Source organism: Gymnoscopelus microlampas, assembly GCF_963454915.1.
Source record: "Gymnoscopelus microlampas genome assembly, chromosome: 18".
Classification (NCBI taxonomy): domain Eukaryota; kingdom Metazoa; phylum Chordata; class Actinopteri; order Myctophiformes; family Myctophidae; genus Gymnoscopelus; species Gymnoscopelus microlampas.
In genome coordinates this window covers 27002731-27024531 of record NC_139955.1, presented here as the reverse complement: position 1 = coordinate 27024531, position 21801 = coordinate 27002731, and the positions used below count along the sequence as shown (strand labels likewise).

The following is a 21801-nucleotide window of genomic DNA, read 5'->3' as shown; positions in this document are numbered from 1 at the left end:
AATGCTTTGTGTAAAGAGGAAACAGTCGAATGGAGCCCTAGCGAGAAATGTTTCAACTCCGGGTGCATTGGGATTGGATATCTATTTAAATTTTCTGCAATGTTTCACCAACAGGGGTGATTACGTGCATTCGAATCTTTTGTTGTGGATGTTTGAACTAGCGATGGCTCCTCGGGATCAAAGGAGTTATTTGGGGATTTTGTTTGTCGCCCTGCTTTGTTACTGTGACTGGTCTGTGGCTCAGATATCATATTCAATTTCCGAGGAGGTGGACAAAGGCACAGTAGTGGGAAACCTCGCCAAAGACTTAAACCTCAATGTACAGGAACTAGAATCAAGGAATCTTCGGATTGATTCGACATATAAAAATACGTACTTTCAGGCTGATTTGAAAACTGGATTTCTGTACGTTAACGAAAGATTAGATCGAGAGGAGCTGTGTCCGAATACAGTAAAGTGCTCTTTAAACATCGAAGCTATAGTGAGTAATCCTCGTAACCTTCATCGTATTGAAGTAAACGTTCTTGACATTAACGACAATTCGCCAACATTTTTAGAAGACGTTAAGTCAATTGAAATGTATGAGTCATCATATCCTGGAGAGAGGTATCCTCTGCCATTAGCTCATGATGCAGATATAGGCAGTAATGCGATAAAAAGCTACAAGCTGAGCCCGAATGAATATTTCTCCATTGATGTACAGAGCGGCGGAGAGCAGAGTGTGTCTGCTGAGTTAGTGTTGCAGAAATCTTTAGACCGAGAGAAACAGGCATCTATTAAACTAACCTTAACCGCTGTAGATGGAGGTAAACCACCTAAATCCGGGACATTAGAGATTATCGTGAATGTAATTGATGTAAATGACAATTCCCCTTTGTTTAGCAAACCTCTCTATAAAGTCCAGGTGATAGAAAATGCAATTACTGGCACGATGGTAATGACACTGAGTGCTACTGACTTAGATGATGGCGTCAATAGTCAACTTGTATACTCGTTTTCAGAAAGGGGACGTTTTAACCCTTATGACACGTTTTCTTTAAATGAAGAAACTGGTGAAATTTCTGTCAAGGGAAATATCGACTATGAGGAAAACCAAGCGTACGAGATTCGTGTCCAAGCAACAGACAAAGGCACACCACCTCGCATTGCGCACGGTAAAGTTCTAATAGAAGTCGTTGATATAAATGACAATTCCCCAGAAGTATCAGTGTCATCGCTCATGAGTCCAGTGAAAGAAGACGCTGAAATAGGTACAGTTGTCGCTTTGGTAACTATAACTGACAATGATGGTGGCAAAAACGGCATCACAAATTGCAAGATCGTTGGCCATGTGCCTTTTAAATTGAAATCTAATTACAAAAACTATTATTCTTTATTAGTTGATGGACAGCTTGACAGAGAGATCACTTCTCAGTACAATATTACTCTCATGGCTACTGATGAAGGGATCCCGCCTCTCTTCAGCACCAGTGTTATTACTGTTGACGTTTCTGACGTAAATGACAACCCTCCTCGTTTCCCTGAACATGTTATTAATATCTATGTGAAGGAGAATAGTCCGATTGGTGCTGTTGTTTATACACTGACTGCGGTTGATGCAGATTTACATGAAAACGCAAAGGCAACATATTCACTAATTAATAATTCTCCTAAAAGTGCAGCACTATCTTCAATGGTAAATATTAATTCCGAGACAGGAGCTATTGTAAGCTTGCAGGGTTTTAACTATGAAGAATTAAAAACGTTCCAGTTTAAAGTTCAGGCCACGGACTCTGGTGTTCCTCCACTCAGTAGTAACGTCACTGTGAATGTTTTGATCCTGGATGAGAATGACAACAGTCCTGGGATTCTATCACCCTATTCTGAACATGGTTCCGTTAACAGTGAGAACATTCCTTATTCTGCTGAAGCTGGATACTTTGTGGCCAAGATCAGAGCTGTAGATGCAGACTCTGGTTACAATGCACTGCTTTCTTACCGAATCTCAGAGCCCAAGGGAAACAACCTGTTTCGAATCGGAACCAGCACGGGAGAAATCAGAACTAAGAGGCGAATGAGTGACAATGATTTGAAAACTCACCCGTTGGTGGTGTTAGTTTCTGATAATGGAGAACCCTCCCTGTCAGCTACTGTATCTATAGATGTAGTGGTGGTTGAAAGTACAGGAGACGTCCAGAATCAATTCAGACATGTGCCAATGAAGGAGGAGAGCTTCTCAGATTTAAACCTGTACTTACTGATCGCAATTGTGTCAGTATCCGTTATTTTTCTACTGAGCCTCATCGGTTTAATAGCTGCCAAATGCCACAGGACAGATAGCAATTTCAGCAGGTACGGCGCCCCAATGATCACCACCCATCCTGACGGGAGCTGGTCTTACTCTAAATCTACTCAGCAGTATGACGTGTGTTTCAGTTCAGACACACTGAAGAGTGACGTAGTGGTTTTCCCTGCACAGTTTCCCCCTGGAGATGCTGAACTGATAAGTATCAATGGAGGGGACACTTTTAATCGGACTCAAACATTGCCCAGTAAAGAAACGGTAAGATTTGTTTTCATACTCTAACCCAAAGAAACCTGTTCCCACTCCTGTTGCTAATCAATATTTTTTTTTGCAGTAAAACACACACATGGGAAAACCTTCACCATTAGATAATAGTTTACATTCAACTATACAGATCTATCGCTTTCTATTCTATTTTATGGTCTGAATGGTGTTCTCTCTAAACGGGGCTAGACGAATTTATGACCATTAAATGTTCATTTTCCTGACCCTTTTAATGACATAGTATTAATACCTAGACTTAGATTTGAACTTTCGTGATTAATTAACCACTTAAACCCTTTGAACTAATACTAAGTTTATTGAGGTGGGCTGTCTTCATTGAAAATAGCTGATCTACAAGCTCAAAAATGCTTGTGGCGTGTTTTGAGCTTGTAGATCTGCAGTTTTTGCTGAATGTTGCGGCAATTTTTGCTGAATATTTGCTCCCAGAATAGAGATGCTAGGTTTCAAGTGGTTAATTTATCTATGCCATTGATAAACAGCAAATTCATGATTTGCAAAACCTTAACGTAATGTCACTGCCTGACAACCCAGCATCTAACCGCTGTCCATGGTGCTGAACCATTTTCTACCCCTCCACACAATGCTCCTTTCACTTTAATATTTGGGCTAATGCATATGGTGTCTACACATTGTCAATCGTAGTTAAACCTACCAATATCCCCTCTTGTATACAATGCTGAATTGTAATATTGGCAAATTGTTGAAGGTGATGTGCTGTCCATGGTTCTGATATGGTTGTAAACCATTCACTGTAAGACTATAGGCTACATATTCTCACATATTCTCACTCTCAACCTGTCCTATAGTGACTTCATGGGACCTGCCCACACGGCAAACGTTTGATGTGGCATGGTATCTTCCTGTCACCCGTTTGACGGGACGGGTGTGAGAATGCATTGGCCTGAGGGTATCACCTGATTCGGATGCTATCAATGCATTGAATGGGACATTATCACCTTTTATTAGACCATTGAATGGGCGAAGTAGGCGACCTACTTACCTACCCGTGATTTAGGTGCTGTCCGTGGTGCTGAAATGCGTTTTGTTCACTTGGTCATAGACAAAACGAAACACAAATAGTTATAAAAGGTAGGCTACAATGTAAAATCAAGCAGCTTCACATTATTGTCTTTATACTTGCCAGGCAACACATTTGATATATTTATTAGTTTCTGGCGTTGGATCAAAACAGTTTGATTTACGTTTTTTTTTTGGGCTATTTGAGCAACAATGGCAATTTGCGCACGCGCCCGCCCGCAAATCACACACACACACACACACACACACGCACACGCACACACACACGCACGCGCACGCGCACGCACACGCACGCACACACACACACACACACACACACACACACACACACACACACACACACACACACACACACACACACACACACACACACACACACACACACACACATACACATACACACACGCTACTGTGACTAAAGCGGCTGTTAATGTTCAATCCAACCATGTCTTAGGCCTATTAGGCCTACAGAAATTTTGCCAATATTTTGACGTTTGCATTTTGTGTAGTATTCTCTTTATCTGACATTTATTTTGTGATATCTTTTGTGATAGCTTGCATTTTAAACAAACACACGGTGTCGCCTGAGACCGTGGAAAGGCAAAGTTGAAGGCTATAGGGAAGCCCCACCTCTCTGAATAAATTAATTACAACGTCATTGACTGCTTTGTTAACTGAAACCTTTGCATGGTGCTGGTAGCGACAGAATCAGAGCTGCAGGGAGAGGGACAAGACATGGATTAGGTACTACATGACCAGGGATTAAATGCTCAATAATATCTGGATATATAGACTTTTCCCCCCCTCTTAATAAGCGATGGGTCGCGGAACAGACCACGACATATTTGTGATTCTTCTTGTAACAGTCCTTTGTTTATTCGATGGATCTACGGCTCAGATATCCTACTCTGTGTCCGAGGAGGTGGACAAAGGCACGGTTCTGGGCAACCTGGCAAAGGAATTAAATCTCAGTGTACATGTACTGGAGTCGAGAGGTCTTCGAATTGTCTCTAGCTACAGTAAGAAATATTTCGAGGCTAATTTAAAAACAGGGATTCTGTTCGTAGACGCGAGAATTGACAGGGAGGAGCTCTGTCCTAATATTATAAAGTGCACTTTGAAGATACAGGCCATATTGAATAACCCTATTAATCTCTACCAAATAGAGGTGAATGTTTTAGACATAAATGATAACGCACCAGCTTTTTTGGAGCAAATTCATGTGTTTAACATCTCCGAGTCTTCGTCGGCGGGAGAGAGATATCCTCTTCCAACAGCCAATGATGCAGATACTGGTAGTAACTCGGTAAAGAACTACAAGCTGAGTCCGAATGAATATTTTTCTCTTGATGTACAGAGCGGAGGAGAGCAGAGCGTGTCCGCTGAGTTAGTGCTGCAGAAAGCTTTAGATCGAGAGAAACAATCTGTTATAAAACTGACGCTCACCGCTATAGATGGAGGAAGACCTTCCAGATCAGGCACTTTACAGGTCACAGTCAATGTAATAGATGTTAACGATAACACACCTGTTTTTGGGAAGCCGCTCTATAAGGTCCGTGTTAATGAAAACGTGCCTTCAGGAACAATAATATTAAAACTCGATGCTACAGATGCAGATGTAGGGTTACATGGCGATATTATATACAGCTTCATGAAACGTGGAAATGTGAACTCTGCGGAGAAGTTCCGAATTAATTCACAAAGCGGTGAAATAGTCGTCAAAGACCATTTAGATCATGAGGAAATCGCAGCATTTGAAATACGTGTACAGGCAACAGATCAAGGTGCTACTCCTCGCAGTGGTTATTCAAAAGTCTTAGTTGAGGTTGTTGATGTAAACGATAATGCGCCAGAAATATATGTGACTTCACTCATGAGTCAGTTAAAGGAGGATGCAGACCTTGGTACAGTTGTTGGACTGGTGAATGTAGTCGACAAAGACAATGGGCAGAATGGGCAGACAAACTGTAAAATAGTTGGATCTGTGCCTTTTAAGCTCCAGCTGAATTATAGAAATGATTATGCAGTAGTTGTAAATGGACCTCTTGATAGAGAGAATGTTTCTCAGTATAATATAACCATCACAGCTACTGATGAAGGGAAACCACCTCTCTCCAGCTCTAGTGTTGTTAGTATCCACGTTGCTGATGTGAATGACAATGCACCTAGTTTTACCCAGTCATTGTTTAACATCTATGTGAGAGAGAATAGTCCAACGGGAGATCCCATATTCTCAGTTAGTGCATTCGATCGTGATTCTGACAAAAATGCTAAAATAACTTATGCGTTACTAGATTCTGCTCAAAAAAATATTCCAATAACATCAGTTGTGAACATCAACTCAGAGACGGGAGATATTGTGAGCCTGCAGTCTTTTAACTATGAGGAATTAAAAACATTCCAGTTTAAAGTTCAGGCCACGGATTCTGGTGTTCCTCCGCTCTGTAGCAACGTGACTGTGAACGTGTTTATCCTGGATGAGAATGACAACAGTCCGGGGATTCTCTCACCCTATTCTGAACATGGCTCTGTTAACAGTGAGAACATTCCTTATTCTGCTGAAGCTGGATACTTTGTGGCCAAAATCAGAGCTGTAGATGCAGATTCTGGCTATAATGCACTACTTTCTTATCACATCTCTGAACCAAAAGGAACAAACCTCTTTCGAATCGGAACCAGCACCGGGGAAATCAGGACTAAGAGGCGAATGAGTGACAATGACCTGAAATCTCACCCTTTAGTAGTGTTAGTTTCTGATAACGGAGAACCTTCCCTGTCAGCTACTGTGTCTATTGATGTAGTGGTGGTTGAAAATACAGGTGACATTCAGACTCAGTTCAGACATGTACCTATAAAGGAGGAGAGCTTCTCTGATTTAAACCTGTATTTAATGATCGCCATTGTGTCGGTGTCAGTGATCTTTCTGCTGAGCCTCATCAGTCTGATAGCTGTCAAATGCCACAGGACAGACAGCAGTTTCAGCAGGTATGGCGCCCCAATGATCACCACCCATCCTGATGGCAGCTGGTCTTACTCTAAATCTACTCAGCAGTATGACGTGTGTTTCAGCTCTGACACACTGAAGAGTGACGTAGTAGTTTTCCCTGCACAGTTTCCCCCTGGAGATGCTGAACTGATAAGTATCAATGGAGGGGACACTTTTAGTCGGACTCAAACGTTACCTAACACAGAGAAGGTAAGCCAACCATCGATGTGTTTCCATCTAATCTACAGATTCTAAATATGCAGTATCGTATTATAACACTATTTGATATTCCATTCCATTATGTGGTCTGAATGGGTTGTATTTTGGTTTCTAGTTATTTAATACTTGTCACGACCTGAAATATATTGAACAGAAAAGGTGCAAGACAAATTAATGACCAATAAATGTTTTCCTTTTTTGTATAACAAATAGTAGTAATATCTAGCCTTAGTTAATTTATTTTATACCATTATACAGCATTTCCATGACTTCCAATAACTTTCAATGACTTCCAATAACTTCATCAGTATTTCAACGCCGCCCTTGGTGCAGGACGCCCCCCCCCCTCAATAATAATAATAACGGAACATGAATCATGAATTGGACCTTTATGAAAATGCGTATCATGCTTCATGATTATTGTCCTGCAGTGATACATTTCCTCCCAGTAATTTGTCTAAATATAATCATTTGCCAAAGGTTAATTCATTTGGAACAGAAAGGTTCATGAACTATTGAATTTGCTGATCATTCTCTATATTTGAATATTTAATCGCTTTGGTATATTTTTTCAACTTCAAATTTCTTTAAGCAGTTTTCTATTTTGTAAATGTATTTTATTAGGGACATTTTTCGTCAACAATCATAGCTAATTATGGTGTACAGTATCTACAGCAATATATTAAATTAACACGTGGCGTCGCTGGAGACCGCAGAATAAATTCATCTCAGTCCCTCCTTCGTTCATGAAAAAAAGAGGAAAGCGTCATCAGCCCTTGTGCATTGTGAAAAGAGAGACACATATGAAGTAGTCGTGAACAGCGTTAGACTTGGAAACAGTAGCCTTTTGGACGGATTTTCCCCATGTTGGGTGGATATAGAGGATCATTTAGCGTATATTCATTCCTGTTTTACTTCAAGTATGCCTGTTCGTGAACAACGGGAATATTTGGGGATTCTATATTTTTCTTTATTATGTCTTTGTCGATGGTCTACGGCCCAGATATCCTATTCCATCTCCGAGGAGGTGGACAAAGGGACGGTTGTTGGGAATCTCGCCAAAGATTTGAACATGAATAATGAAGAGCTAGAGTCCAGAGATCTCCGGATTGTTTCAGGGTACAGTAAGAAATATTTTGAGGCCAATTTGAAAACTGGCACTCTGTTTGTAAACGAGAGAATAGACCGAGAGGAGCTTTGCTCAAATACGCTGAAGTGCTCTTTGAATATAGAGGCTATATTGAACAGCCCTATGCAGCTCCATCGCATTGAAGTTAATGTTTTAGACATTAATGACAACATGCCTTTGTTTCTCGAGAAAATGCATATGCTTAATATATCGGAGGCAGCTTTTCCCGGTGAGCGGTATCCTTTACCAGTAGCTGTTGATGCGGATGCTGGCATTAATACACTGAAGACCTACAAGCTCAGTGCAAATGAACATTTTACCCTCGATGTACAGAGCGGTGGAGAGCAGAGTGTATCTGCTGAGTTAGTGTTGCAGAAAGCCTTAGACCGAGAGAAACAGCCTGCTATTTATCTAACGCTAACCGCAGTGGATGGAGGTAAACCAGTTAGAACTGGTACATTACCTCTTAGTATAAATGTCCTGGATGCAAATGATAATATCCCCCAGTTCAGTAAACCTCTGTACAAGGCACGTGTATATGAGAATTCCCCGCTGGGAACCACAGTAATTCATCTAAATGCAACTGACGTAGATGAAGGAATTAACAGTGAGATAGACTACTCTTTTAGTGGACGAGAAAGTGTGGATGCAAGTAATGTTTTCGCAATTGATGCAAGAATGGGAGTTATTACTATCAAGGGAAATGTTGATTACGAATTGAACAGTGCATATGAAATTCGCGTTCAAGCAAAAGACAAAGGCACTCCGTCTCGCAGTTCTCATTGTAAAGTCCTAGTCGAGGTTATTGACGTAAATGATAACGTTCCAAAAATATCAATAACATCACTAATGAGTCCCGTTAAAGAGGACGCTGAGCTTGAAACAGTTGTTGCTTTAGTGACTGTTACTGATAAAGATGGAGGCAAAAATGGTCTTACAAATTGTAAGCTTGTTGGAACAGCTCCATTTAAGCTTAAGTCAAATTATAAAAACTATTATTCGTTATTAGTGAACGGACCTCTCGACAGGGAGACTACATCTAACTACAATGTCACTATTGTGGCTACTGATGAAGGGACTCCGCCTCTCTCTAGTACCAGTCTCATCACAGTTGACGTTTCTGATGTCAATGACAACGCCCCTTATTTCTCAGAACCAGTGATTAATATTCACGTGAAAGAGAATGGTCACATTGGCGCCGTAATATATAAGATAACTGCAAGCGACCCTGATGCAGATGAAAATGCAAAAGTAACATACTCAGTCATCAATAGTTCGCAAAATAACATTCCATTAGCAACCATGGTAAATATCAATTCGGAGACAGGAGATTTAGTCAGTCTGCAGGCTTTTAATTTTGAAGAGGTGACAACATTTCAGTTTAAAGTTCAGGCCACAGACTCTGGTGTTCCTCCGCTAAGTAGCAACGTGACTGTGAATGTTTTTATCCTGGATGAAAATGATAACAATCCTGGGATCCTTGCGCCGTATTCTGAACATGGCTCTGTTAACAGTGAGAGCATTCCTTATTCTGCTGAAGCTGGATACTTTGTGGCCAAGATCAGGGCTGTAGACGCAGACTCTGGCTACAATGCGTTGCTTTCTTATCACATCACTGAGCCAAAGGGAAATAACCTCTTTCGAATTGGAACCAGCACCGGAGAAATCAGGACTAAGAGGCGGATGAGTGACAATGATCTGAAAACGTACCCGTTAGTGGTGTTAGTTTCTGATAATGGAGAACCCTCCCTGTCAGCTACTGTGTCTATTGATGTAGTGGTGGTTGAAAATACAGACATTCAGACTCCATTCAGACATCTGCCAATGAAGGAGGAGAGCTTCTCGGATTTAAACCTGTATTTGCTGATCGCCATTGCATCTGTGTCAGTGATATTCCTACTGAGCCTCATCAGTTTAATAGCTGTCAAATGCCACAGGACAGACAGCAGTTTTAGCAGGTATGGTGCCCCAATGATCACCACCCATCCTGACGGTAGCTGGTCATACTCTAAATCTACTCAGCAGTATGACGTGTGTTTCAGCTCTGACACACTGAAGAGTGACGTAGTGGTGTTTCCGGCACCTTTTCCACCTGTAGATGCAGAACTGATTAGTATTAATGGAGGGGACACGTATAACAGGACTCAAACATTACCGAACAAAGAAAAGGTAAGAGCTTTACAAATCATCAAAGTATTGTAGGCTTGGATTTTGTAATGTGTGGGTTAAGTAGGCCTAGCATCATGATATACACTGTTTCCCCCTCAGGATGAATATTGTGCTGTCCGTGGTGCTGAAACGTGTTTGCTCATTTTCACATTTAAAATCATGTTCAGTTTGTCATGTTGTCTAAGAATTACAACAAACAAAATAACAAAAGATTTGGTACAAAGTAAAATTCGAGTTGTACTTTTAAACCCCCCTCCTCCCCCCACCTTCACCCCATGTGTAGCTACACATACGTGAATTTGTACTCGTCAGTGTCAGGACTCTGGAGACTAAGTTGCTGTAACTTTTTTTTAAAAATTTGCGGGTTTTATTATATTTGTCAAATTTAGAAGTGTGCAAAAATGTATATAATAATGTATCAACCACAACTGTATTTACATGGAAGTTGATTGTACAACTCTACCAGTACACAGATGAATTGGTTTTGGGTAAGGTGGGATAAAAAATAAATTGGCAGTACAATTTCATAAGCAATGTGCAACCCGTGTGCATGTGACAGGTAGGAATTATAGTTCAAAGGCTATAACGAGGCCTGCTGCTGTTGAAAACTGTGCGACTGAAAATAGTCTGATTTGGTCCATAGTTAAACACACCTAATAATCAAGCCATTATGTTTGAACTAATTATAGATCTTATACTTTTTCTGACGATGTTAAACTATAGCAAATGTAGTTGTAAAATGTCTGGTTGATGCAACATGTATATTTGTATTCATTAATGTAGTTCTTTCAAATCTCCACGTGGGGACAGTGTAGACCGTTAGCCTACTGCAGATCTCCCGTTCAGAGGCTCGAGGCTCCTCCCAGATCAAAAGAGATGCTGGGCGGTTCGAGGCTTTGTTACAAAGAGAACCAGACTTAATGACAACGGACAGTAGCTGGATCTATTTTCTATTTGTACAACATTTCTTATCGTATATGTCTTACTGTATTTTGATTATTTGACGAAATCGGTCACATTTGGATCTATGATTGCCTCACATCCTGTAGAATTAGAACTATGACTTTCCGGAGTAAACGAAGCTCTATTGTGACATATGTGGTGCTTCTGCTCCTGGATTGTTACTGGGGAACGGTGACCGGGCAGCTCTCATATTCCGTCTCTGAGGAGGTAAACCCGGGGACTTCTGTTGGAAATATCGCCAAGGACCTAAACCTCAATGTACAGGATTTGGAGTCGCGTATGTTTCAGATTGTTGCTGGATCTAAGAAAAAATATTTCGATGTAAATTTAAAGACTGGTGTTCTATACGTCAATGAGAGAATAGACAGAGAGGAGCTTTGCGCTAAATCACCAAAATGCACAGTCGGTGTAGAAGCTGTAATAAACAATCCATTGAAGCTTTACCGTCTAGAGATACATATTGTTGATATAAATGATAATGACCCGGTATTTATGGAAAAATCCCAAACTATAGACATAGCAGAGAACACTTTGCCTGGAACAAAATTTGCTTTGTCTGAGGTAGTCGATGCAGATGTTGGGAAGAATATGGTGAGCGCTTTCAAATTGACACCAAATGAATATTTTACTTTAGCTACGATAAAAGGAGGAGATGTCGTTTCTGCTGAATTGGTTTTACAGAAAACGTTAGATAGAGAAAAACAGTCTATTATTCATCTCACTTTGACAGCATTAGATGGGGGGAATCCACCGAGGTCCGGTACATCACAACTCATTGTTCACGTTTTGGATACAAATGATAATTCTCCGATTTTTAGCTCCCCGTTATATAAAACTAAAATAACGGAAAACATACCAATAGGAACGACAGTGATTACCTTTAATGCAACCGATTCAGACGAGGGCACAAACGGTGAGATCGTTTATGCTCTTCGAAGTAAGGGACAGGATCATATATTACAGGTATTTTACCTTGACCCCAATACGGGATCGATTATTGTTAAGGGTAATATTGATTTTGAAGAAAACTCAGCTTTTGAGATCCGCATAGAAGCAAATGACAAGGGCCAGCCCCCGTTATCTGCCCATTGTAAAGTGTTGTTAGAAGTGTTGGATGTCAATGACAATGCCCCTGAGATTGCTGTGACGTCACTACTGACCACAGTACAGGAAAACGCAGAAGTGGGTACTGCTATTGCACTTGTGTCAGTCCTTGATAAAGATGGAGGAAAGAATGGGGTAGTTCATTGTAGTGTCCAGAATAATGTCCCCTTTCAACTGGAAACAAACTATAAAAACTACTATTCTTTGATAACGAATGCACCCTTAGACAGAGAGAGTGTTTCTCAGTATAATGTCACTGTTGTTGCTACAGATGAAGGGGCCCCGCCTCTCTCCAGCACCACTTTTATCACCATAGACGTTTCTGATGTTAATGATAACTCACCACATTTCTCAGAAAGAGCTATAAATGTGTATGTTAAAGAAAATAGCCCAGTAGGAGCGATTATTAAAACAGTATCAGCAGTTGACGCTGACGTCAAACAAAATGCAGAGCTGACCTATTTGATTTTAGAAAGTAGTAACCCTTTGTCTACAATGGTAAACATTAACTCAGAGACAGGTGATATTGTTGCCCTGCAATCATTTAATTATGAGGAGCTGAAAATGTTCCAGTTTAAAGTTAAGGCCACAGACTCTGGTGTCCCCCCCCTCAGCGGCAACGTGACTGTGAACGTTTTTATCCTGGATGAAAATGACAACAGTCCGGGGATTCTCTCGCCCTATTCTGAACACGGCTCGGTTAACAGTGAGAACATTCCGTATTCTGCTGAGGCTGGATACTTTGTGGCCAAGATCAGAGCTGTAGATGCAGATTCTAGCTACAATGCTCTGCTGTCTTATCACATCACTGAGCCAAAGGGAAACAACCTCTTTCGAATTGGAACCAGCACCGGGGAAATCAGGACTAAGAGGAGAATGAGTGACAATGACCTGAAAACTCACCCGTTAGTGGTGTTAGTTTCTGATAACGGAGAACCCTCCCTTTCAGCTACTGTGTCTATTGATGTAGTAGTGGTTGAAAATACAGGAGACATTCAGACACCATACCGACTTATTCCAGCAAAGGATGAGAACTTTTCTGATTTAAACCTGTATTTACTGATCGCCATTGTGTCTGTGTCTGTGATCTTTCTACTGAGCCTCATCAGTTTAATAGCTGTGAAATGTCACAGGACAGACGACAATTTCAGTCGGTATGGCGCCCCAATGATCACCACCCATCCTGACGGGAGCTGGTCTTACTCTAAATCTACTCAGCAGTATGACGTGTGTTTCAGCTCAGACACACTGAAGAGTGACGTAGTGGTTTTCCCTGCGCCCTTTCCACCTGTAGATGCAGAACTGATCAGTATTAACAGTGATGATACGTTTAGCCGGACTCAAACTTTACCCAACAAAGAGAAGGTAAGATACGCGGCCGCACCTGGAAATTAGGCCTACTAATATTATTAGTTTTTTCATAGGCTACGTGTATGTTTGTTCGGTAGATGGAATTGGATGCTATAGTTTGGCATGCTGCTCTCAAACTGCACCTTTTTTGAATTGATATCTCAGAGCAGAGAATCCTAAGTTATAGGAACACTGAGCCATTTTATTTGGGCAAAGTGGGACTGCAAATACGAAGCCCATGCATTTAACTGGTTTTGTTTTGGCATTAACATAATTTCCTAAAGCTCTCACAACTTTAATGCAAATTATATAATCGTTTTAACAGGATTTTTTCTTCTAAGAAATTTGGAAAAAAGAGCAGATTAAACAGAATCACCAGACATACTTGCTAACTTATTATTAAAGTTGCATGTGTAACATAGCAGCCAATTTGTCATATGATACACATAATATGACAATCAAAACTACTGCTTCTGTTCAATCTATCTTTTTTTTTTTTACAATAAGTTTAAATGTATTTAAACATAATAGGTTGCAGGAATAGTCAACAAGCAGGGTACATATTTCGGTTTTAATGTGTCTTCTAGTTGTCTCCGCCAGGCCGAAAGGCATGGCGAGAGAGTATGTTTTACCCTCCGTCCGTCCGTCCGTCCGTGTGTGTGTGTGTGTGTGTGTCCTGTCTGTGTGTTAACAGCTAATCTCCGGCACCGTTGGCCCGGTCGCTGCGAAACTGTGCACACCCACTCCCTGGATGCCAATTCAGAACCTCTGCCCCACATTTTTCACATGGGCCTGTTATAGTGCCACCAGGAGGCCGATTTGTGCAAAACCCATTTTTTCTCATTACACCTACAGCTTTTAACCAAACGTCATGAAAATCGGTACACAGTATCTCTATAGTCATGTGATCAACCCGGATCTGTCCGATTTCCCATATTGCATCCTCATTGGCTAAGGTTGGCTTCCAAAGTTTGCAGGATTGGTCCGTTTTGAACAAACTGCCTCCAATCATGAACGCAGCTTGCCATTTCCATGAAATTGCACACGCACATTCCCACTAGGCCGAGGAAGAAATGCCACTTGAACATTTTCAAATCAGCCTCATGGTGGCGCTATAACTGGACGATTTGCATTTTTAACTATAACTGCACCGATCTGCGTGAAACTTTGCACGCACACTCCCTAGAGGCCAAGGAAAAACATTGGACTGCATTTTTCACATCTGCTTTTTACAGCGCCACCAGGAGGCCGATTTATGTAAAATACATTTTTGGAGATTATTCCTTCAGATTATGTCCAAAAAACACGCAAATTGGTACACTGCATCTCCATAGTCATGTGATTCTGATGGATCTGTCCGATATTTCATATTCCATCCTATTTGGCTTACAGTGGCTTCCAAAGTTTGCAGGATTGGTCAGTTTTAAACAAAATGCCTCAAAACATGAATGCAGTGTGCAATTTCCGTGAAAGTTTGCATGCAGATTCCCACTAGGCCGAGGAAGAAATGCCCCCCTTTTCACATTCACATTGGCCTTTATAGCGCCACCAGCAGGTCTAATTTAGCAAAACACATTTTTGGAACAAAATGCCTCAAATCATGAATGCAGTGTCATCCCATTGAAAGGCCTAAGAAGAAATGCAACCCTTTTCACATTGGCCTATTATAGCGCCACCAGGAGGCCACAATAACCTACCTGACCTGGCGGAGACCTGTGCTCCGAGGAGCACTTTTTCTAGTTGTAAATACTAGAAGCTCGCCCCCGCTACGCGGGGGCTCGCGTCTAGCCCGCGGCCACGCCCACGTAGCGCCCGCGGCCACTTGGCAGCTCATGTAAGTGGCGTAGCGTCCTGAGGGCCAGTGGGGCCGTGGCTCGGTCAGTGAAGACCCTGTAGTGCGGATGATATGTGGCATAGAGGGGCAGATTGTAAATCCCCAGAGGAAACATCTGTGGGCTACCATTGGTTCAGCGATGTGTGCGGTCGCCCTGCGGCCCCTCCTCCTCCACCAATGTGCAGTATTGAGAGCCCTGACGTCACAACAATTGGAGCGATGGGCACTGCACTCTGGTTGGTTAGGGTACACCTAGGGCCCAGGTAGAACCCAGTTAAAGCCTGCATGGGCAAACCCAGTTAGGACCAGCCTTGGTGCCACATAAACATGGCTAGTTGGGGCCCACCTAAGGGCCAGGTAGAAGCTACTTATAGCCTGCATGGGCATCGCAGTTGGGACTGAAGTGGATGCCGCTGACATTGCTGACATGGGGTCCATATGGTTTAGCCCACCTTGAAACCATATGGGAACTACGCTGGCATGCAGGCTGGAATGCAAACGCTGCATCATACCTGTAGTGTGTAGTTTGATGTTGTGTGTGTAGCAGATATACCTGCAGTGTGTAGATCAATGTCCATATGAAAGTCAATGCCCAGCAGTGTTTTTTTTGTCTCCAGCAGAGTTTCTAGTGTCTCTGTCTCTCTCTGGAAGAGGTTGCACATGAACTCTGCAGCCGCACTGAGACGCTCCAACACAAACACTCTGACATTAGGCTGCTTCACACAACAAACATCAGCACCACGCTGCTGTTTGTCCAAAAGACACAATATCTCCTCTCCCACCGACGTCATGTGTTCATTTATCGACAGCCGTACAGACTCCTTTTGACACATTTTACCTCGTTTATCCAGCTCTCACTGACTCTCCACATCGGGCTGTTATAGCGCCACCATGAGGCTGATTAGAGAAATCTCAAGTGGAATTTCTTCGTCGGCATAGTGGGAATGTGGGTGCAAAGTTGCACGGAAAGTGCATGCTGTGTTCATAATGTGAGGCATTTTGGTCCAAACGGAGCAGTCCTGCAGACTTTGGAAGCCATTTTAGCCAATCAGGATGGAATATGAAAAATCTGAAAGGGCTTTTTTTTAATGACTGTGGAGATACTGTGTACCGATTTGCGTGATGTTTGGGCAAAATATGTAGGAGTACTGTGAGAAAAGGTGTTTAGCAAAAAGCGGCCTCCTGGTGGCACTGTAACAGGGCCATGTGAAAGAAATAGGGCAGAGGTTGTGAATTGGCATCCAGGGAGTGTGTGTGCACAGTTTCGCTGCGATCAAGTCAACGATGTGAGAGATTAGCTATCACAGACGGACGGACAGGTCTTGCGCCATGCCTTTCGGCCTGGCGGAGACAATAAATAAGCTAAAGTAAAGGAAAAGACCATTACTGCAACAAAAGTAGTCAACAAACTATACTATAAAACATTGGCCACAGTGTCAAATAATTTAAGAGAGAGGCAAACATGTTGAAAATAGCCGATCTACAAGCTTACAACGCCTCTCAACGTGAGGCGTTGTGAGCTTGTAGATCTGCCATTTTCACAATATTGACTTGTGGAACGGAGTCAAACAAAATTGGGGGGGTCCCCAGTTCAAATATGATTAAGGGGGGGGGGGGGGGGGTAGCCACTGCCCTAATCGGACCGAAATGATCTGAAATTACTACATGACCATAATGCAGCCTAAACGTGCGTTGCACGGGGCGGTCCTGCCATTACGTTAGTTACTTGCTGTGGAGCTACACCAGAAGACACAGACAACATACACCATCTACAATGGACTGACGGAGCAGCAATAATAACAGTTACCGCACGAACGTGCATTGTTGACAAAGTGATTGCACAGCCGCTGCAGGCATGACAACCACGTTAGCGTTAGCTACATGCCACTATCACAGCTCCCTGTCCGTCGTTGCTGCGCAGTGCGACTGAATGTGATGGCTACAGCAAGCTCTCTGCCATGCCATTGTCTGGAGACTGCTCCTGGCATGACACGACCAATGAGAGTGAGCGCTGTCGTTGTTGCTAAGATACGGTGGCGTCACTGTCCCATAGCTTGTAGATCTCTCACACATGATTGGCGTAGGCTGCGTTGCCAGGTCTGACTGTTTGTATAAGCGATTTTGGGCTTATTTGGGTGCACTTTTGGGCTCGTTTCCATAGACCACGGCAGCGCTTATTTCTTTCCCGTGACCGATGTGGCAAAAGAAGGTGCAAAACGAACCATCCGGAAGTAAAGTGCGAGATGAAATATATAGCACTTTTTGATTATTAGAGAAGGAGAGAGATGTGAAGGTGGAAAATGGAATGTAGTAGATTATATAGTTTTTCATGAGCGATTTTTGTAGCAAGTTGTGAGTGAATTGGGCCACTCCTGTGGGCGGGGGGCTGATTAGAACCATTGGGGTTTGGGAAGGAGACGCTCTCTGTTTGAGTGGAAAGATGTTCACATTGACAGAGTTTCAGCTGTCTGTACGAAGGAATCTCTGTCCATGGTGCTGAATAGTTTAAGCTTGCGGAAGTTTGACGCGGCTCTGTCCATGGTGCTGAAATCTGTGGTGATACTCGCTGCAGTGTCTTCTGTCATATGTGTGTGTGTGTGTGTGTGTGTGTGTGTGTGTGTGTGTGTGTGTGTGTGTGTGTGTGTGTGTGTGTGTGTGTGTGTGTGTGTGTGTGTGTGTGTGTGTGTGTGTGTGTGTGTGTGTGTTTATTTTTTATGTATTTTATATTATTTTTGTTCTGTTATTTTATTATTATAATTAGGTATCCACTATATTAGTTTTATTTATGGTGATTATGTATTGTAGATACAGTGGTGCATTTATGTATTATTATTATTGTTAGTTTGGCATAGTATTTCAAAAAAGGTTTAGCTAGTTTCCAAATTAATAAGTATATTGATTACCTTATGGTGTCGCTGGAGACCACAAAACGAGTTCTCACATCTCCAAAACTCCTCCCTGAAAACGTCGTCATAGGCATGAGCTTGATAACAGACACACTCCGATGCTGATGCTTCTGTGAAAAGGGTTGGACATTTTACGCGATATATTTCTCTATGGGACCAGTCAACTACTTTAGGAATTAAATGATTGTTTGCGATTACAGCTTTTTGTTCGGATGATGATGGGGTTTCGAGAGCAAAATGGATATCTCTGGATTCAAATCGCTGCTTTGTTTTGTCTTTGTGACTGGTCTGCGGCTCAAATATCTTTTTCTATTTCTGAGGAGGTGAACAAAGGCACGGTAGTGGGGAATCTCGCTAAGGATTTAAATCTCAATGTACAGGAACTGGAGTCACGGGATCTCCGAATTGTGTCGGAGTACAGTAAGAAATATTTTGATGTGAATTTAAGAACAGGAAACCTCTTTGTTAACGAGAGGATAGACCGAGACAAGCTTTGTCCGAACATGATTAAATGCTCTCTGAAAATACAGGCCGTATTAAGCAACCCAATGAATGTAAATCGCATTGAGCTGAATGTTTTGGATATAAACGATAACTCCCCTGCATTCATTGAGCATTCTTATGTGTTAAATATTTCTGAATCACTGTCACCCGGAGAGCGATATCTACTTCCAATAGCAGTCGACACAGACACAGGCAGTAACTCGGTAAAGAGCTACAAGCTGAGTCCCAATGAACATTTCTCCCTTGACGTGCAGAGCGGTGGAGACCACAGTGTGTCCGCTGAGTTAGTGTTGCTGAAATCTTTAGACCGAGAAAAACAGCCTATCGTTAACCTCATTCTGACCGCTGTAGATGGAGGTAAACCTCCAAGATCAGGGACATTGCAGATAATAGTGAATGTAATGGATGTAAATGATAATCCTCCTACTTTCAGTAAACCACTATATAAAGTGCGTGTCAGTGAAAATGCTGCTGCAGGGACAGTGGTAATAAAGCTAAATGCGACGGATTTAGACGAAGGTATGAATAGTAAGCTCATCTATTCCTTTATCAAACGGGGGAACAACGATCCATCAGATATATTTGCTATGAACTCAGAAACTGGAGAAATTACTGTTAAGGGTACTTTAGATTATGAAAACACGCCTGCTTATGAAGTAAGGGTTCAGGCAATGGACCAAGCCCATTTGCCTCGTAGTGCACACGCTAAACTACTAATAGAAGTTATTGACATCAACGATAATGCACCCGAAATATCAGTGACATCACTCATGACCCCAGTGAAAGAAGATGCTGAGTTGGGAACAATTGTAGCTTTGGTCACAGTGAGCGATGCAGACGGAGGACAAAACGGCCTCACCAGCTGTAAACTTATGGGACAAGTTCCATTTAAACTATCCTTAAACTACAAAAATGATTATTCATTAGTAGTAGATGGACCACTGGACAGGGAAACTGCCTCTGAGTATAATGTCACCATCATAGCTACGGATGAAGGGTCTCCTTCTCTCTCCACCACAAGCGTTATTACTGTAAATGTAGCAGATGTCAATGACAACCCACCTCGTTTTTCAAAGCCTGTGATTAATGCTTATGTGAAAGAAAACAGTCCTATCGGTACTGTTATTTACACAGTAAATGCATTTGATCTTGATTCAGATGGAAACGCGATTTTGTTTTACACATTGCAAGAGACTTACCCAAGAAATATTCCAATTTCATCAGTTGTAAACATTAACTCTGAGAGTGGAGAAATAGTCTGTCTCCAATCTTTCAACTACGAGGAAGTGAAAACATTTAAATTTTATGTCCTGGCAACTGATTCTGGTGTTCCTCCGCTAAGTAGCAACGTCACTGTGAATGTTTTTATCCTGGATGAAAATGACAACAGCCCAGGAATTCTCTCACCATATTCTGAACACGGCTCCGTTAACAGTGAGAACATTCCTTATTCTGCTGAAGCTGGATACTTTGTGGCCAAGATCAGAGCTGTAGACGCAGACTCTGGCTACAATGCACTGCTTAGTTATCACATCACTGAGCCGAAGGGAAATAACATTTTTCGAATCGGAACCAGTACCGGAGAAATCAGGACTAAGAGGCAGATGAGTGACAATGACCTGAAAACTCACCCATTGGTGGTGTTGGTTTCTGATAACGGAGAACCCTCCCTGTCAGCTACTGTGTCTATTGATGTAGTGGTGGTTGAAAACACAGGAGACATTCAGACACCATACCGACACATCCCACCAAAGGACGACAACTTTTCTGATTTAAACCTGTATTTATTGATCGCCATTGCATCTGTGTCTGTGATCTTTCTACTGAGCCTCATCAGTTTAATAGTTGTGAAATGTCACAGGACAGACGACCATTTCAGTAGGTATGGTGCTCCAATGATCACCACCCATCCTGATGGGAGCTGGTCTTACTCTAAATCTACTCAGCAGTATGACGTGTGTTTCAGCTCAGACACACTGAAGAGTGACGTAGTGGTTTTCCCTGCGCCCTTTCCACCTGTAGACGCAGAACTGATCAGTATTAACAGTGAGGATACTTTTAGCCGGACTCAAACTTTACCCAACAAAGAGAAGGTAAGAAACGCAGCAACGCATGTATCTTCGCTAGATAGGATTGTGTATGGTATGGATTTTAAGTATTCATCTTTTGGCACAGTACTTACACAATAATAGGTGGGCTACCACATTCACCCTTAAACTGTATAATTGGATCTAGATGTTTTAATTTGTATTATTTATCTTGGAGCATACATGTTCTTTTTTTCCTTTCTTTTTTTTGTCCATATAGTCTTTAGTTTATATTACACATCATTGCGGTATACAATAATACAAGGGGGTGTAAGTGATATTATTTAATAGCTTTATATTCCCATAGTAATTGTAGTGTTTGTTCAGATAACACTAAATTACACTACAATTACATCTCGAGCTCTTTTCTAAACAGAAGGTCGGGATACTAATGTCAATCAGGGGAGAAAAATCATACATACACAAGTGAAATTGGAAGTGATTAAACATTTTTGTGTACAAAATTTAAATTGGAACACAAATTGAAGATGATGAATGGGTTTTCTCTCCTGATTAGATGAAATTGGTGACCCACATGGAAATAAAAGTTATGTTGATTAAAGAGCAGGAGGGAAGGGGAAACGATGTTACTGAACAATCACACTATATACTATGCAATTATGGAATCATGGATCAGAATGTAAAGCGTTACATTTTTAACAAAACAAAAAAATGTTTTGTTTTCACACCTTTAAATTCATTTTATATTTATATATATATATATATATATATATATATATATATATATATATATATTTGTCACACGCACTCGCAAAACAAGTTAAACAGGTATTTATTTGGTCTAAAGTGATGTTGTGGTGTCTTTCAGTTATTATATTGTTCATGAGGATTTCTTTGGCTATCAGGTTGTATCGTTTCAGGCGTCTGTACAGCGCTCTCCGTGGTGCTGAATTGTACACAGCCACCTTGTGGTTGATTCTGT

At 41.7% G+C, this 21801-nt stretch overlaps 4 protein-coding genes across 7 annotated transcripts in view; all 4 read left to right on the top strand.

Annotated features, from left to right (window-relative positions):
• The window catches only part of LOC311065416 (protocadherin alpha-C2-like), a gene marked incomplete at its 5' end in the record, with an annotated part of 173695 nt that overhangs the window by 82617 nt on the left and 69277 nt on the right, over positions 1 to 21801 (top strand). The window lies entirely within an intron of this gene.
• On the top strand, positions 164 to 2566 carry LOC311033428 (protocadherin alpha-2-like; the record flags this gene model as incomplete). The annotated part of the gene is made up of 1 exon (XM_084040939.1): positions 164 to 2566. The coding sequence occupies one exon, from the start codon at positions 164 to 166 to the stop codon at positions 2564 to 2566; it is 2403 nt and encodes an 800-aa protein (XP_083897065.1).
• On the top strand, positions 4425 to 6848 carry LOC311033427 (protocadherin alpha-5-like; the record flags this gene model as incomplete). Its single annotated transcript, XM_084040938.1, has 1 exon — positions 4425 to 6848. The coding sequence occupies one exon, from the start codon at positions 4425 to 4427 to the stop codon at positions 6846 to 6848; it is 2424 nt and encodes an 807-aa protein (XP_083897064.1).
• On the top strand, positions 7735 to 21795 carry LOC311033426 (protocadherin alpha-3-like; the record flags this gene model as incomplete). Its single annotated transcript, XM_084040937.1, has 6 exons — positions 7735 to 9306; positions 12736 to 13542; positions 18591 to 18687; positions 18925 to 19054; positions 20207 to 20864; positions 21781 to 21795. The coding sequence occupies 6 exons, from the start codon at positions 7735 to 7737 to the stop codon at positions 21793 to 21795; spliced, it is 3279 nt and encodes a 1092-aa protein (XP_083897063.1).